The following is an 18,274-nucleotide window of genomic DNA, read 5'->3' on the forward strand; positions in this document are numbered from 1 at the left end:
CCCATACAGGCCTATTCCAAGACCTAAGAATGCAAACAGATTGCTAATGGTGCATGAATAATCTACAGCAATGAAAGTTGCTTTACATTAAGGCAGAAAATTATGTAACAATTGCTCACATGTAAGCCTTATATTGACTATGACATAGCAAATTAACAAAACAAGAGAGAATCTATGCACCTCTAGAAATTATGTTCTAGGAGCTTCACAACTGATGACAATCGTAACAGCTAGGACAATAAACAAGCCAGAAAACAGCCTTAATTGCTGGTTATGTAATTCAGAGAAGTAAAGCATTTTAAGCTAATGTTTCAGAGCTTTTCATCAAAGAAAAGAATACAGATATCCGAGCAGAGACAGAGGGAGGGAGGGAGAGAAGCCTCACACAACTTCAAGCAATAATATTAGAAAGAAAGATTGGGTATATAATACATAAACATTCTCAAAGAATTACATATAATAATTTTTAACACATCACAGATACGCATTACCCGTAGGAACCAGCTGAAAATTAAGGTCCACAAAGTTGTTAACAAATAGTTATAAATAAGATACGTGCAGATCGGACCAGTTGGCCATAATTTACAGTACAGTATACAAAAGATACCCAGAAGCATGTGAGAAGCTCCAATCTTCAGTATACATAAATGTACAGCCCACTTCCAGAGGTCAGAATGGATAGTGGGCATGATTTAATCTCAATCCCTAAGTTAGAGCAGGTTAACCTGGCTCTTGAGGACTCTACACAATTTCCCCATGTCTGAATTCACTGTCCTCACAATCTGCACTGGTGTCCAACCCACAAGGTGAATCATACCATTTAGGATTCTCATGGTAGAAACTATCAACCTGTATAAGACCTACATCTGTCACTATACCCTCATCATGTCTCATGGGCTTGGTTAGTTTAGTATCTTCACAGTCAAGAATGCTCTTCTCATCAAAATCACTGCACTTCAACCACTTTTCAGGCTTAGACGGCTCACTCAACAGGTCCTTCTCACTCCTACACTCTGCCCTCATCTGGTCCCAGGGAACAACATCCCCAAGTGTCCGGCCAAAACTATCTTCATCGTCTTCGATCAATTCTGCCTCCTTGCCATTCCCATATAGCCGTTCATGGTGATCAGTCCAGTGAGCCAGATCATTTCCCCCCACTAACACATCATCTGAATGAGACTTGTGCGAAAGCAACCCTATTGTCTTTGAACTCTCATCCCCTATGCTCCTAACTTTGTTGACAACATCATACAATTCCTGAGCCACCGAACCCAACAATTCACTCGGGATTTTCCTCAATCTCCCTTCTAATAACCCAATTTCAGCTCTCAACTCTTGCACCTGCTGCAAAACTGAAAGTCGAAATTCCCCATCATCCTTCCCCAACAAACCAAAACCTTCACTATCCACATCCTCGCGCACCCCATAAACCATTTCTTGATCCATCATAAACCCACCTTTATGCCCAACAACCCGATGTATTATCCTCGCATTCCCATCCAATGGCCCCGGTTCATGCCCTGAATGCACTGCATACAACTTAAACATTGCCATCCCCTCTTCTTGATACACAAACGTCTTATCCTTCTCATTATAATTCGTAATTGGAACAATCGCCCTAATCCTAAACCCACACCCACACCTCTTTGACGCATAAGGCTCTCTTTTCAACATCCTTGACTTCTTTGCAACCGGCTCCCCCGCCCTATGGCAGGCATAATCCTTAACCTCTGCCATAAACGGTTTATACCTAATATATTTCTGCCTAATACAAAGCACAACCTTATGTTTTGCTGCTAATTGCTGTAACTTCGTTGGAACTTCCTTCGCAGGCACATCAAATGACTCCGTGTACTCAAAACGCCTACGTTTATTCCGCGAATTAGAACCCTCGCTCGTGGAACAAACCGGACAGGCAGCAACACAAACCCTAATAAAACTCTCCGGTATTCCATAAAACTTAGCACCTACAGTCCAAACTTGTTTAATTCTCTCTATTGTTTCTCTTAACCCTAAATGTTTTAAATCGGCGTCGCCGTGGAAACTAGTAACTATATCTTGCCATTGATCAATATGAGAAACAAATTGCTGTGAATTATTTTTAAAACAGAGAAATTCGTTACCAGATGTAGAGTCCACATGCGCCATTAACTTCTCCTGAATCCTTTTCCATCCCGTTAGGTAAGCGGTGTCTTCGTTCCTATCTTTCCAGACATTCCGCCACGATTTCAACACCGTGCACGGCGTCGCCGCCCGGATCTCGTCGGGAGTGGCGAGGCGCTGCTCGAGTATGCAACGGATCATAAGAGTGTGAGATTCAGCGTTGAACGTGTAGAACTGTGTGGATATGTGTGGCTCAGGGTTAATAAAGGCAGGCGCGTGAGGGTTGAGGATACGATTGGAGTTGTGGTGGAGGTTGTTTTGGTGGTGACTGAGTGAGTCGTCGTTGTCGGAGGAGGATTGACTCGGTGAGTTATCGGGGGAGGAAGGGGAACAGAAGAGGACGATTTCGGGGAGGGAAAGGTCGTCTTGAATGGACGGTTGTGATTGGGTTTGAGGAGTTGGGATGATGATCTGATGAGGAGGAGGAGGGAGTGGCGGGACCAGGTCATGGTGGTTATGGAAGAGATCAGTTTCCGTTTTGTGAGGAGGATTCATGTTTGGAGAGAAATTGAAGAAGAAGAGAAGAAGAGAGAGTGAGAAATGGAAAGAGAGGGGTTTCTAGGTAACTTCCTAAACAAGAGAGTTTTTTGTCGTTGCTGTATGTTCACTGTCTATCTTCTGACATTTTGGGACTCTGAAATTTCAAGGTTTTTTTATTTATTTTTTATCTTTTCTTTTTCGTTTTAAATTTATCACACTTTTTTACAAAAAAAAAAAAAAGTCTAACCTCACTCTACTTTTCAATCTCTCTCTAAACTTCTTTTTTTTTTTTTATCTCTCCTGATTTCTTGTTTCATTTTGTCTTTTTCAATCTGTTATTGATGGTCTGTTTGCAATGATATTTAATACGGACATCAAACAAGATAAAATTCAATTTTATTCTATTTAATTATGTTTGATTTAACTATATATATAGTCTTATCTCCCCCAACAAATATTGTTTTATTTCTTGTTCTTTGTGAAATGATATTCGATGTGTGCATCAAACATATTGAATTTGAAACCCGATCCTATTCTATTTGATGATGTCCGATTTAATTATATGTTTAGTCAATGACATAATATTTTAAACATTGCTACTCCATTTGAATTTTTATACACTGGGGATGCGTGATAGTTTTGGAGCGGGTAGCTTTTTTTACTTTATGAATTTGAAAAGTGTTCCTTAATTAAAAATGCATTAATTTTATTTTATTTTTTTGTGGTTTTGACACTCCAATGTAAAAAAACCTAAAAAAAATATTCTGATGTATTTTTAAATAAAAAATACTTTTAAAAAATATTATATATTGCAATATCAAACACACATCTTTTTCCAGCTTCTAGGGATGTAGCACGATGAAAGAAGTGAAGATCAATTATGTTCGATTCTTACTGTATGTTTGGTGTTGTGATAGTTTTTAGGATAATAGTTTGAAAAAATAGGTTTAAGAAAAACATTTTTAATTCTGGTTTTTAAAAAAATATATTTGATTAAAACTGATGTGAAAAGTAGATCTTTATGAATTAAAAATATGTTATTTTAGTTTCTATATAATTAAGATTTGAAATACAATTATATATGATATCTTATACAAAAAACAATTATTTAACTAGCCAAACAGGTGTTTTTATATTAGATAAAAAATAAAAGTTGTTGTAATGTCTAACCGTCTCTTATTAATAGAAAATATTGTTATATTACATGTAATTTGAAATCACTGTGTGTCATTGTTTCATTACAGCAAAAACTAAAACTCAATATATGATTGTTCACCCAGACACGGATTATGATGAATTGGAGTATTGTAATGACCAAATTATCCCTACCAGAAAAACTTGCTAAACATGCAGTTGGAGGTAGGATTGTGTTTTTTATGAAATATATTTGGCATTAAAAGAATGATTGGGGACAATATTATGTTTTGGTTTTTTGGGCTACAATATAAATATTGATTTTATCATTCAGAACACAAAATTTTAACATTTGAGTCGGGGTCTTTTTTGTCTTTTCAAAAAAAATAAACAAAGAAGATACAGTCATTCCTCTAGGGGAGGAATATAAATGTGTTGAGAGGTTTCTACGTCGTTTTCTATTATTAAAACAATTCAAATATAAGATTATCCTTGAATTTTTTTTAAAAAAAGCAATGCTACGTTAGCGGGTGTGCACCGCCCCCACTATTCGGGGGGTATGAGAGCCGCCTTATGTGGCTCTCGATGCGCCTCACCACCCCGGGCACAAAGGCGAGGCGCGTGTTTCAGGGTTGCCCACATAGAAGCTCCGCCCAAGGGTTTTTCCCTCACCCCCCCCCCCCCTCGTCTTCTAAAAAATAATGCTGCCCATTGCAAAACAAATATAGATGGGGCATGGTTGTTAGACCTCAGTAACATGGGTCTGAGATGATTGTCAAACTCAAGATGCATGGTATTAAGAGCATCATACAACATATAATTAATTTTTTTTTAAAAAAAAACAAAACTGAAGGCATTTATACTATACACGTAAAATTTACTATTTACTATAATAGTGTAATTACATTTTTTCCATTCTAAAAAAAATCAATGGTCTTGGCTTGAGGGTATTTTATTCTTTTTACACGACTTATTAAACATTAAAGAATTGAACGATGATGATAAATGTCTTTAAAAACAATTTTACGTAATTACCCTCCAAGATAGATTTTTTAAGACTTACTAAGAGGAGTATTTTTTTTCCTTTTCTTTTTAAAAGTATAGTCAAATGACAGTTTTACCATTAAATATATAGTAAAACGTGGGTGTGACATGCTTGTCAGACTCAAGCGCCTGACCTGATTTTTTTTCATATATTTTTTTAATTTTTTTAGTTTTTTAAAAAATAATGCATTATTTGTATATATTTTTCAAATAAAATTTTGTTTTTACGTTTAGACAGGTATGATTTATATGTGATTTTTTCTTAATTTTATATATATATTTTTTAAATATAGATTTTTTATTAGATTTTTCATATATACAGCCTTGCATTGTTATTTTTTTAATTATTATTCAATAAATTTTATGCACGTGTTGGTTTTTATTACAAATTTTATGTTTTTTTCTATTAGAAATTTATGTCGATAGAGGAATTTATTAAACATGACTGAGTAAATTACCAATGTTTGATGTGAGATATCTTGATCTTTATTTTTTGTTTTGTTTTCTCAATTTCATTCTTGTTTATTGTTAATAATTTTTTTTCATTACTTTACAGAATGATTATTGGATTGTTTAATTAAATACGTGCAAAGGTTTTTCGATTTATACTTAAGAGATTTTTTGCTATATATATAAATATATAGACACACACACACACACGTACACACAATCTGATAGAGAAAACTATTTGGTCAATGCTTGCCTAAAAAAGTTTAAAAGCTTTATGTGGTTTTAGGTTGCTTTCTATTTGAGGAAAAAATTATCTTTTAAGGTGAATGTTTAATCATTTTATACATTAGATCCAGACACATAAAATATTTTTGCAGATACTTAACTAAGTTATTCAGGTCCTTGCAGTAACAAGAAGTTGATAAACATTTAGCACTCTTTACTTGCTAATAGTTGTTGGGACTTCACTTCTCATTTAAAATTGGAATTTTATACTCTTTTTGTTCATTATGCCACATTTTATTTTGAGTTACTCAAACAATATTTATGTTATATTAATATCTTTTTATATTTTACAATTTATTTTTTATATGAAATTTAAGATAAATTAGGTAAGTTTTTTATATATCATATATTTATTACTTGAAAGATAAATCATATATCTTTTAATATGTTATCAGCTATCGGTTGCATGTTTAAAAAGCTTTTTATTCTTCAATCGTCTTACAATAAAAAATAATACAAGTTTCTAAAAGTAACCCAAGACAACACACGGAAACTAAACTACCTAGTTGTTTATTCTAATTGTAGCAAATACAGTGACCGCGTCTAAAAAGTGTAGTAAAAAAGAATGAATAAATACAATGATACACTTATCCACAAAATAAATTAGTAGATAAAATCCAAGTACTGTTTCGTATTCCGGTGGTTTATATGATTACATTTAAATATATATATATATATATATATATTATGATTTTTTATTAATTAATATTTTAAAGTTTTTATTAATCAATAAAATATTTTTAAATATATAATTCAAGTAAAACACAAATCGTGCTGCACAGCTGGTGTTAGTTTTACGTTTTTCTTGCAGGGAGAGTTGTCTAATGTTTACCATTGGTACCAGTAGCTTGTTTATTACTACTGCTTGACAAGGAATCTATTAATATATATTAATCAATTGGTATTTTCAGAAATGAACTCACATAAAATATTGTCTCAAAAGGCTACTGGGGCTTCACCTTTAAAATAAAAAACGAGTCTTCTTCTCATCCGATCGAGTCATTGCTTCGATTGGCAGAGACAGTTCATCCAATAATTGGCAAGGGTTTTTGCTGACAGGATGCGTGAAGTTGGGACACCTGGAGGACATGGTAGTATCACTCGATTTGGTGCTACGAGTCCCACCCACCCATATATATTTTTCAAGCTCTGGTGGAATTATTCCTTTATTTTTTAGCGGTTAAGATACTGTGTGCATGAGAATAATTCCTTTGCATGTGTATTTAGATGGATAGATTTACACGAAATTATTTTATTGCAACCTCCTTTTCTATTTGAACTAACAAAACATCTAACTAGGTCAGTCATTGAAACAATTGGAGTCTCAACTCCTGTTTGGTATTTTAAATAAAAAATCTGTTAATTTTTTTTAATATTTTCAGATCTTTTATATACTGATATCAAAAATAATTTTTAAAAAATAAAAAAATATTATTTTAATATATTTTTAAATAAAATTTACTTTGTAAACTAGTGCTTTCATGTGCTTTAAGGCTTCAGTATTGTTTATAAGCCATGCCGAGTAAGAAAAAAGAGAAATCTCAGGCTGAGGCGGAAAGTATAAAGGCAAACAGCCGTGTGAAAATGTGGTTATTTTTTAAAATATTTTTTATATTAAAATAATATTATTTTTATTTTCTAAAAATTATTTCTAAGATGAATGGAATCTTTTTCCATTCTTTGCATTTGTTTGGATGAGAATTTAGTTAATTAACATCCGTTTATCCAAAAAGTTGAGATGAGAATTTGAGAACACAGTTAGTTCATGTTGTGACTATTTTTTTATTCCACCATCCCTGACAGGTTCTCTTCATTTAAGCTCAAGAAATTTATATCATTCTAGAACAATTATTTTGATGAATATGAAGAGGAAAAAATAAAGGCAAGGCAAGGCAAAGTGTACAAAATGCTGCGAATTTAGAATTTTTACTTGAGATTATTTGGGCTGTTTGCCCCTATTCATTTGGATTTTCCTGGTTATTTGAAGGGGCTATATCAATTGAAATAATTTTAAAGTTGTCAATAATTCAAAATATTAATTCAACAAGTATAATTTAAATTTAAATCTAAAAATAAATTAATTTGAAATTACACAATTTAAACTTCGAACACAAATAAAAATACTGGAGTTGATTTGAAGTGGCTCAGTTAACTCAACAAGTTCAAAGACAACCTGAACGACTGTTAAAAATATAATTTGACTAGAAACAATTCAAGACATCTTTTTAAAAAAATTATTGAGATAATAACATATTAAATCGACTTAAATCACGAAATCATAGAACAACAATAATTATATTTATCATTTTATAAAGAAATTAGACCTTATATAAGAAACCGAATTCACCCCTTACTACTATTACTAGTATAAAAGAAGATCTATTAAGACGCACGACTATCTATATAACAAGTTGCTTCCAACCTCTTATTTTCTAAGAAAAATATATATTTTTTTTAAAAAAAGTAAAAAATACATTATTTTAATCGTGCGGAACATATAGAACAAAACTAGATTAGAATGGATTGAGATTCTGAACATAATAAAGTTCCTTCTTGTTTGTTATGTGTTTTGAACTTGAAGGAGATATATCGATTATTTCAAAGAAAATGAAATTCACTACCTTGTATAGTTTAGCTTTGAAAATTTAGTGTTATGAATTTGTTCATGGTATCATGTTGGGCTCATTGGTGGTCAAGTACATGGCGGTACACGGTGGGATTTGAATTCAAAGTGGACATGGAGTTGCAAGTTGATTTTTTTTTCTTTTAGTATAAGGGCACCTTTTGCTTTTATTTAATCTTGCAGGTGATTGTCTTTATTTGGTTTGGTTTTGGATATTAGGTTAGGATTATGGACAGCTTGACCTGGATTGAGCTTGAAGTGGGCAACCAAGATGCTTATTTATTTTGAGATGTTGATGTATGTAATATTATAATAGTATTTGTTTTTGCGTTGGCATTATATTTTTAAAAATTATTTTAATTGTTTTCTTGATTCTTTGCGAACCATTGGGTCTAAGATCGTTTCGCGTAAATGGTATCTAAGATTTAGTTATGGCTGTGCCAGTAGAAACAAATATTTTTTACTAAAATAATATTGTTTTGGGTATTTTTTAAAATTAAAAATTAGATTAGCGCATATCAATCCCAACCCGTTTTCCAAAGAAGTTGGATCAATCCCAACCCGTGTCCCGATTCTCCTTCCAAGTCGGTCCTATGACTATGGTACCAACGAAAGGAAATGAATACTCGAAATAAGACTCTGCTCGCCAAATCGATGTCGTTTTTATCTCATGAAAACGACACGTCATTTCGCAAAAAAATTCATTCCTGAAATTGAATAAAAAATCTTTATTCCCAGATTCAAATTCAAAAAATCGCTCCTGCGGTGTCCACCACCATTTCCCCAAAAAAAACTCTCATTAGAAAGCTTAACCCCTCCTGATTCAGCCACGTCACCAACCTTCCAACTCACCTCACCGACGTGTCAAAATCATACTCCTCTTCTCCCCCCTTTCCCCAAAATAACGGCTCCTCTCATCCCGCTCCATTTCTCTCTCCCCCCGTTTCCCTCCCTCCCTCCATCAAATTTCAAGCGTTACTTTTCCCTTTAAAAGCCAAAATCCCAAGCAATCACCACCCACCCACAGACTGCCGCCGCCACCACCACCACCACCACCATGTACAATCACAGCAACAACAGCAACCAGTTTTCGCGTATTGAAACAACTTGCAGTTTGTTACTAACAGAATTGAAGAAAATATGGAGTGAAGTAGGAGAGGCGGATACTGAAAGGGATAAATTAGTTTACGAAATTGAACAAGAATGCGTCGAAGTGTACCGGAGAAAAGTGATCGCAGCGAACAAACGCAGATCCGAATTGCAACAATTAATTGCTCTCGCTGAATCGGAAATCGAAAATATCCGCTCAGTTCTTGGTGAAGAACCAGTAAAAGTAACTGAAAATTCTGAACAGCCTTCATTTATTTTCTTGTATTTTTTTTTATAAAAAAATAGTTTAATTTTTGTCTGTTTTTAATTTCAGAGCGAGGAGGAGAAAGTGAGGGTGAGTTTGAGAGAGGAGCATGGAGCTATTGTGCCGCGAGTCGAGGAAATGAGGAATAAGAAAGAAGAGAGAAGGAAATTGTTTGTTGAAGTCGTGGAGAAATTACAGAAGGTTTCGAGTGAGATTTTTGGGTCCACTGAAGGTGTGATCATGGATGCGACTGACTTGTCTATGAAGAAATTAGATGGATTCGAGAAACGCTTACTTGAGCTCGAGAACAACAAGGTATTTTATTTTTATTTTTTGTTTTTTCGTGTTGATTCGGTATATAGAAGTTGAGAGGATGCTAGTTGTTTAGTATTGTATGTTGTGCAATTTATTTATTTATTGTTAATCATCAAGAAGTTAATTGGTAATTTGGGGAGATCTAATTATTTTTTGTGCATCGTGAAATGAAGAGGCTAGAAAAAAAGGAATTGTGAGATATTCATATTGGATGTTTAGCAATTCGGCTACTTTGATAATTTGTGCTGTGCGATTTATGAACTTTTGGTTCTTATGTTTTTGGGTGTTTATGGTGCAAAAGCGATGTTCTTTGACCGGTTTTAATATACGAATCATCTGTAGAGCAACCGTCTTAAGCAGATAGTGGACCGTGTGGATGGCCTAAAATCCATATGTGGAGTTCTTGGGATGGATTTTAAACAGACAATACATGATATCCATCCAAGTTTGGATGACAGCCAAGGAGTGAAAGACTTGACCGATGATACCATTAAGAAGTTAACTGCTGAGATACAACGTTTGCGAGAGGTCAAGATTCAGAGAATGCAGAAGGTTGGTTTTTTTTTTTTTTTTTTTTGGGGGGGGGGGGGACAAGTTGTTGTGTATTGTTGCAAAACGCTTGTTAGTTTTTTTGTTGTGCTTGGTCCTTCTGATACTTGGGATTCTACCAGCTTCGAGTTCTTGCAACTACCCTTGTAGAGCTTTGGAATTTGATGGACACTCCAATGGAGGAGCAAAGGATGTTTGACAATATTACTAGTAAAATTGCTGCTTCAGAATCTGAGATCAGCGAGCCTAATACGCTTGCCATGGACTTTATAAACCACGTGAGTTGAAACTAATGTTTAATTCATTAATCTACTGCTATTCACTTAGTTCATTTTAAGAATTAATGGGTGTTTAAGTATTTATTAAACTTTTCTGTGTCACAGGTTGAGGAGGAAGTGTCGAGGCTAGAGAAACTCAAATCAAGTAAAGTGAAAGAGCTTGTCCTCAAAAAGAGGTTGGAGCTAGAGGAGATATGCTGGAAAACACACTTGGTCTTGGAAGCATACACTGCTGCAAAGTATTCCACTGAAGCTGTAGCATCTGGTAAGTACTAAGTTGAAGTGTTCTCCAAGCACTACGAATATTAACCAGGTTTAAGAAGTGCTTTCAAGTGGCAATAATGAATAAGATTGACATGTTTTCTTGTGCGTGGAGATCTTTTAATTCCCGAGTGTAATAGTATAACCTTTTGTTCTAAATTCTCGTTCAAATCCAACTTCTCTGCTCAAAGATTTGCATCTAGATCACTGTCCTTTTGTTATGTGGTTATCACTTTGCAGGGGTTGAAGACCCTATGCATCTATTAGAAGAGATTGAGCTTGATATTGCAATGGTTAAAGAGGAAGCCTTAAGCAGGAAAGATATACTTGACAAGGTGGAGAAGTGGTTGACTGCATGTGATGAAGAGTCTTGGCTTGAGGAGTACAACAGGGTTGGACTTTTTCACAGTCTTTGTAACTAAATTATTGTTCTACTTTTCTTCATTTCTTGATTAAACCTCCTTACATGTTGCTTTTTCTAGGATGAAAATCGTTACAGTTACGGAAGAGGAGCACATCTTACCTTGAAACGTGCCGAGAAAGCCCGTGTTATGGTTAACAAAATTCCTGGTAAGCATATTTTGTCATAACTGTATAATTTTCGAATTAGATGTTAAACTCTGCATGACCTCACAAATGCAAGCTTTCTCAGAGCAGTTTGAAAATAGATTATTTACTGCTTCAAAATTGGGTTTCAATTGTCATACATCTTTTAAATGAATTACTTTGTTTCACTTGGTCGTGGAGTAGCAATGGTTGAGGCATTGACTTCAAAGACCATGGCTTGGGAGAAAGAAAGAGGAATTCCATTCTTTTATGATGGTGTAAGTGCTTCTGACCCTATAAAAGACTGATGCAAGAGATCAGTTGCCATGTTTCAAAATCGGATATGGTCGTTTATCCAATATTGTATTGGTTTGGGTTCAACATCTTCGCCGCTCTTGATTTTTATCTTCATTCCAAATTGTAGATCTCTTGATCCTTTATTGCTTATAGGGACGACTTCTTTCGAGGCTTGAGCAGTACAGCAGTCTAAAGCAAGAGAAGGAGCAAGAAAGAATAAGGCAAAGAGTATGGCCCTCACTTCATTTAGCTATATAGGAAAGCGTATAGGGTTATTTTAACTATACATCTTCTCACATATCTTATTGCAACTATTTATTGTATTTTTAGGACCAGAAGAAGTTTCAGGTACAGCTGATTGCTGAGCAGGAAGCACTTTTCGGGTCGAAACCCAGTCCATCACAGAGCGGAAGGAAGCCGTCAAGAACTTCCGTAGGAGTTGCAATTAATCAGAAACTCTCTCTTGGTGGAGCGATGGTTCCAAATTACAGATCTGGAAAAACATCTCCCTTTGTAAATCCAAACAAAAAGGGCAATGTCTTAGATCGATGCAGCTATTTAAGATACGGGCAGCATGGTGGTTTTGCATCTCAGTCTGGTAAATCCTCAATCAATCAGATTTCTTTCTTTCTTTCTTTTTTCTTTTTTTGCTTTCATAGGTTAGTGGGATCCACAAGAGTAGGATGATATTTTGAATGTTAAATTGGTGGATAGCACCTGGCATTTTCAGCTGGAAGAACCGACTGTAGCAAGACACTTTATTAGCATGCTACTTGAGAGCCATAAGCACATAACAATCGTTCCAAAATTTTCAGTTTTGAATATTTCTATCCTTCACCCTTCAAGCTGAAAAAAACTTCGTAGGTAGGAGAAATTCAGAGATTGTTGGTCATCTAGGAAAGAAGCGCCACGCTACTTCAGCTGCAAAGGCATGCAAAAATGAGTCAAGCTTGGTCCGGAAGCCCCTGTCTCCTGTTTCTCTGTCCATGTCCTCTAGGGCCAACATTGTTAATTTCATGGAGGACCAGAAATCATCACAAAGTGGAACCTTAAAGACAATGCCTCCTTATAACAAGACACCAATGGACACACCTTCAAAATCGGTCAATGCTGTAGATGATGAAAACAGAAACCCGAATACGCTGCCTGTTCCGGTGGCTTCAACTCCTCCAACAACTTCAGTTCCTATGCTGACTGCCTTAACACCAGCCACCCCTTGTGTTTCTTGTGCCCCTAAAACAGCAAGAAAAATCTTGGAACAAGAAGACCACTCGTTCGAAGAGCTTAGAGCTGGTTTTGTCCGTCCCAGACCACAGTCATAGTCAGTGTTAATGGTTTGACATATTAGCAAGTAGAGATGAACTTGATCGAACTGTTTTAAATTTTCATTGCCATTTGTGAAATCAATTTAAATTGGCCTGTTAATCTCCAATCTTAGCGTGTGAAACCCCGATTTGATGTGAGGTTTTAATTCACCATGGCCCAAGGTGAACTGATTGATTCTAGAAAATTACAGTAACTCACTGTTTTGGGAATGAAATGATTGATAGTGATTTGTGTTTTGGACATGAAGAAACAGCGGTACTGTCTACGTACTGTGTATTTATATTATTATTTTTTTCAAATTTTGTAATGTCATTGCCATAGATTATAGGGATTGATTTGTGAATTAAATAGCATTAAAGACTCGAATTCTTAAATCATTACGTACGTAGCTGTCTTTAGAGAATACAGCCAAAGCTCGTATAAATAATTAGAGGGAACATAAATGATGTCCGCATTGAAATTTTAAATTGGATTCAATTTGAACATGTTTAATAACATCCCTGCCTTTAATCAGCACTTCCAAACTTGACCGTCAGAACTGCAGATTTATTATTATTATTATTATTATAAAATATAAGCTAAAAAGAAGAAGAAGAAGAAGAGAAACTCCAGTATCTCTGCCATAGTTAAATGTAAGTTAGAGGGTAATTCGAGAATTAGCATGTGATTAATTAATATTGAAGGTGCCAATTGTGTCCCAGGTCCGAGATGCGTGGCATTGGGATGCTCTGGCTATCCTTGCCTGGGAAGCCGGGTTGACTGCTACAAGATAAAAGGTCCAAAAACCCATAATGCAAGTGGTGGATACATGTTCTCATCTAATGCCTTTGCCCTTTAAAATGGATAATTGGTGGATATGATTGGGATTTTGCTTGTCGTTGTGTCCAGCAATGTGTTTTTAAAAAATTAATTTTTTTATAGTTTTACTGTTATTTTTTATTTGTTTAGATTATTTTAATGTAGAGATTATAAAAATAAATTTTAAAAAATAAATAAATATTTTAAAATAATTTAACATCCGCCGGCAAGGGATTGTGTCACGTGAGATTTACTAACTCCGCCTTTTGCAGTCAAAGAGGTAGGGCCCATCATATAATACTTGGTCAGGTGGGCATGCGCACAACGCTAAGATTGACACGCGGAGACACAGGGGCTGCCAACCTCGGACAAGTATATCTACTCGACTTTATTATATTAATATTAGTACATAACAACTATTAAAAAACATTTGCTATAAAAAATAATTAAACTACATTACCAAATGAAGGTTTAGTGCAATAAGATAAAATATATATAAAAATAAATGTTTGATTGAAATAATAAAACTATAAAAATAAATATATTTTTTAACAGTTTTAAAATAATTTTTTTATATTTTAAAAATGGAAAGAATAAAAATTATGCTGTATTTATCTTAACTATTTTTATTTTTTACGAGTATTTATTTTCTTGATTCAACTTAGTTGAAAAAATTATTAAATTAATATATATATATATTAATAATTTTATTGGATTTATATCAAAATAAAAAATAAAAAATATTATTTTAATTAAGAAATAATTTTACAAAAATATCACATTTCTACACTATATGATTTCACAGACTCCGCCTAATGAAGTCGCAAACCTGTGCCGGTCCAGTGCTTACCAGTTTGTTGACGCCTGAAAAATTAAAAACAGAGAAAAAGGAAAAAAACTAAGAATGAGTGTTTAGTTTAAAGATAAAGATGCAGGCATAAAATCTGAAGCTAACAAAAGATTAGTCATGTTTGATTTAAAAAGAAAAAAAAAAAAACCAGTCAAGGCTTTCAAAGTTGAATCGTAATTAGCAACACCAGCATGACCACGCCACCCGCTCCATAAATCAAATTTCACCCTTTTCAAACAAGAGTTTGAAACACAGTCGGTAGCTTGGTTATCAGACCAGGTCCGGGATTGACCGGTGAATAATTCAGGTTCACGTCAATTTAAAAAGAATAAAAAAATATTTTATATTTTATATATAAAAATTAATAAATAATATATATAATAAAATTTTAAAAAATAATTCACAAGATTTTTTTATTTTATTTTATAATATATATTTTCTTTCAGGTTGAATATTTAAATAAAAATTATTATTTATTATGCTTTGAAAAAATACAATTTTTTTTCGTGAATATAAAATATATATTAATAAATTTTTTATTTTATATTGAAAAATAATTTATTTTAATATTTATATAATAAATATCGATTCGAGCTAATAAGTTCACGAATATAAAATTGGGATGGTAAAAAAAGAAGAAGAAACCCTATGATTACTCCCTACGCGTGAGTCAACACCCAACCCATGCTTAAGGAACCTTTTATTTTTAGCTCCTCATCCTGAACCCACGATTCTAGCTCCCGCCTGGAAATTACAATTCTTAAAAAAATATATCTTTTGATGATTAATTCTTTAGTTGGTATATAATCACCTTGTTTTTTTAAAGAGCGAAAACAAATATGCACGCTAAGTTGGTGACTGTTCTTTACTTTGTTTCCTTTTTTATTCTCAGATTAAGATTGGTATGGGAAAAACACCTACCCAGGTAAGGAGGCTTGGTGTTTATAATTTAGTTTTTGAGTTTTTTTTTTTAAATATAGTAGATGTTTTTTTTTTTTTTGAGATTTGCTTGATCAACCACATCCCAGATTAACTCGATAGGTTTCATGAGTCTCTTCAGGCTAACCATGTTCCTCGTTATGGGGTTTTTAGACCCGGTCAACACCTTGGATTAACTTGTAGGGTCGGATCTGATAACTATGGTTGAGAGGATGGTGATTTTTGTTTTTTTTTATATTTTTAAAAGTATTTTTTATTTGAAAACACATTAAAATAATTTTTTTTAATATTTTTAACATTAGCATATCAAAATTATTATAATTTCTGAAAATAAAATATTAATTTAATATATTTTCAAAACAAATACATATTTGAAATGCAATCAAATCAATTATAAAAGTAAATATCAAACAAGTATTTGTGTGTTTGGTATTGTGGTTTGAAAAAATTTATTTTATAAAAAATACTTTTGATTGAAGTTGGTTTGGTAAAATATATGTTTGGTTTAAACTGTGGTTGAAATTAAAGTTGAACAAAAGGTAACTTAATGTGTCTGGTTAAGAATGTTTTTTAAATTGAGGTTATAAAATAACTAAAAAAGACATGTATTAATATTGACGGTTTTTAATTGAAATATTATAGATTTAACTACTGTCATTACATCATGAAATAAACAATACTTTATATGAAATATTTTTTATTAGTCCATTAAACTATATGCAATTTCATCACATATGAAATTCATCCGACAATGACTACAGTTTTCGTGGCTTCTTGAGTGTACAACAATATCAGATAAAATATCATCAGGAACAAAATTGGGATTGCGATCAAATTCTACAAATACTACGTCATCATGTGATTTTCTTCTAATGTAATTATGTAGCGTCATTGAATAATATTAAACACTACTTTTTAGAATAAAACACAATATCTAAGAATTTTTTTGGATTTTTATTTTATTTTACCGGGTTAGACCCGGTCCAATGCATTTAAGTCTGGTCCAGACCCATTCTGACCCATGAATAGTGGAGACGTTCTCCATTATTATGCAAAGTGAACCGTGAAGACTTCATTGTTTACTTTACAGAACAGTGAAAACGTGAAAATACAGCAAAAAAAAAAAAAAAAAAAAGTGAAGGGAATGAGCAACAAAGACAAGAGGGTTGTTTTGGAAATTTTCTGCAATGGTTTCTAGAACTTAACAATGGAGACCTCAGGTTGTTTTGAGAAATTTTTACAATGATTAATTGTTTGCACTGTTAGTGAAGAAGAGAGGAGAACACGCCCTCATGAAAAACAATTTCAAATTACTTTTCAAGAAACTGATTTCCAGCCTCATTTTAGATGGGATTCATAACAATACAAGTGTTATTAATATATAATAAAACACTTATAAACAACATTTTTTTTGTAAATACAACCACAACACGCAGTTATCCTTGCAAAATATACCACTATAAACGTGATAGTTAGATCAATCTTTCTCTCGAATGAAGGAGAAGTCTCCGTGCATTTTTACTGTTTGTTTTTTTATCACCCTCTTCTTTATTTTTTTTTTAAAAATAGGCAATTAGCATGTAAAATATAAATAAATAGTGAAATATCACAAAAATACAAGGTTTTTGAAAAATAGTATTCTTACGGTGATTTAATTCAGCTGATGTTCAAAAATACTACATGGTATCAATTATAATTTTTTTGGCGATTCCCAGAAGCCACATTTGATGAAATATAATGAACTTCTTCTTTTTAACAGCCTCCACGCCGTTTTCTTTAATCTGTCTCTATCCAAGAAAAAAAGGTCTTACTCGCAGTTTTGAGCACACAGGAACACCAGCCTTCTATTTTTCATTCTCCTTTCCGATCACCAGAGACCATGCCCTTGAAACCCAACTTTCCTTTTAGTTTGTTTTTTGCTAAATTTCATACAAACTCATGACCTCCCATTTCAACAACAAACCCTTCCCTTCAACTCACGGCCAGCAACTCCTCGCCACCAGCAACACAAAAAGCTCTCGTCCTCCAGCTGACAGCCAGCAACTCCTCCCCTCTTCACCATGGTCAACAACGGCAACCACCATGTACGACAATAGCAGAACCAACTCCACTTTCAACCAAACCCAATCCGGCGGCCATTATATTAGCAGAAATTGGTGTCCATCTGGGAAAAAGCTAGGACTTTTTTGTAACTGCATGTCTTTCTTACCACTAGAGATTAAACTAATAAAAGGAGTGTGTGTGTGTCACTTTTATGGGTCTATGTGAATGTGTTTTGAAAAGTCTAAAACTTGTGCTGTGATGTGTTCTTTTTGCTGATACATCCATTGTAGCAGTACTAAAAGAATTCATGACAACATGTCATGCTTCTGACAGGAGCTATAATCTTGTTGTGTTTGCGAACAGCGCGACAAGATTATTGCCACATCTTAAAAGCTGATAAAATAAAAATGTTTATTTCATTAAAAAAATTTAAATAATGTTATTCTGTTAAAAAATTTAAATTATCACGTTAAATTTTTTTAAAAAAACACACTTTTTTTTAGAATTTTTTTGAAACTAACCCATGTCAAAAAATAAAT

The 18,274-nt window shown here is 33.5% G+C and overlaps 2 protein-coding genes across 2 annotated transcripts; one reads left to right on the forward strand and one right to left on the reverse strand.

Annotated features, from left to right (window-relative positions):
- Positions 1 to 381: 381 nt before the first annotated feature.
- LOC133682445 (uncharacterized) lies at positions 382 to 2,779 on the reverse strand. Its single transcript, XM_062105793.1, has one exon. The coding sequence runs from the start codon at positions 2,656 to 2,658 to the stop codon at positions 742 to 744; it is 1,917 nt and encodes a 638-aa protein (XP_061961777.1). The 5' UTR covers positions 2,659 to 2,779; the 3' UTR covers positions 382 to 741.
- Positions 2,780 to 9,118: 6,339 nt separating this feature from the next.
- LOC133682008 (65-kDa microtubule-associated protein 4-like) lies at positions 9,119 to 13,341 on the forward strand. Its single transcript, XM_062105233.1, has 11 exons — positions 9,119 to 9,512; positions 9,603 to 9,848; positions 10,191 to 10,400; positions 10,520 to 10,675; positions 10,781 to 10,940; positions 11,177 to 11,328; positions 11,419 to 11,506; positions 11,687 to 11,760; positions 11,933 to 12,007; positions 12,110 to 12,377; positions 12,644 to 13,341. Exons 1-11 carry the CDS (start codon positions 9,237 to 9,239, stop codon positions 13,099 to 13,101), a joined length of 2,163 nt encoding a protein of 720 aa, XP_061961217.1. The 5' UTR covers positions 9,119 to 9,236; the 3' UTR covers positions 13,102 to 13,341.
- The last annotated feature ends 4,933 nt before the right edge of the window (positions 13,342 to 18,274 follow it).

This window comes from Populus nigra, chromosome 2 (genome assembly GCF_951802175.1).
Source record: "Populus nigra chromosome 2, ddPopNigr1.1, whole genome shotgun sequence".
Taxonomy (NCBI): Eukaryota; Viridiplantae; Streptophyta; class Magnoliopsida; order Malpighiales; family Salicaceae; genus Populus; species Populus nigra.

Coding starts and splice junctions, on each gene's coding strand:
- LOC133682008 (XM_062105233.1), top strand. CDS start 9,237: ATGTACAATCACAGCAACAACAGCAACCAGTTTTCGCGTATTGAAACA. Junction 11,507..11,686: donor TATGGTTAACAAAATTCCTG/GTAAGCATATTT, acceptor GTCGTGGAGTAG/CAATGGTTGAGGCATTGACT. Junction 12,008..12,109: donor AAGAAAGAATAAGGCAAAGA/GTATGGCCCTCA, acceptor TTGTATTTTTAG/GACCAGAAGAAGTTTCAGGT.
- LOC133682445 (XM_062105793.1), bottom strand. CDS start 2,658: ATGAATCCTCCTCACAAAACGGAAACTGATCTCTTCCATAACCACCAT.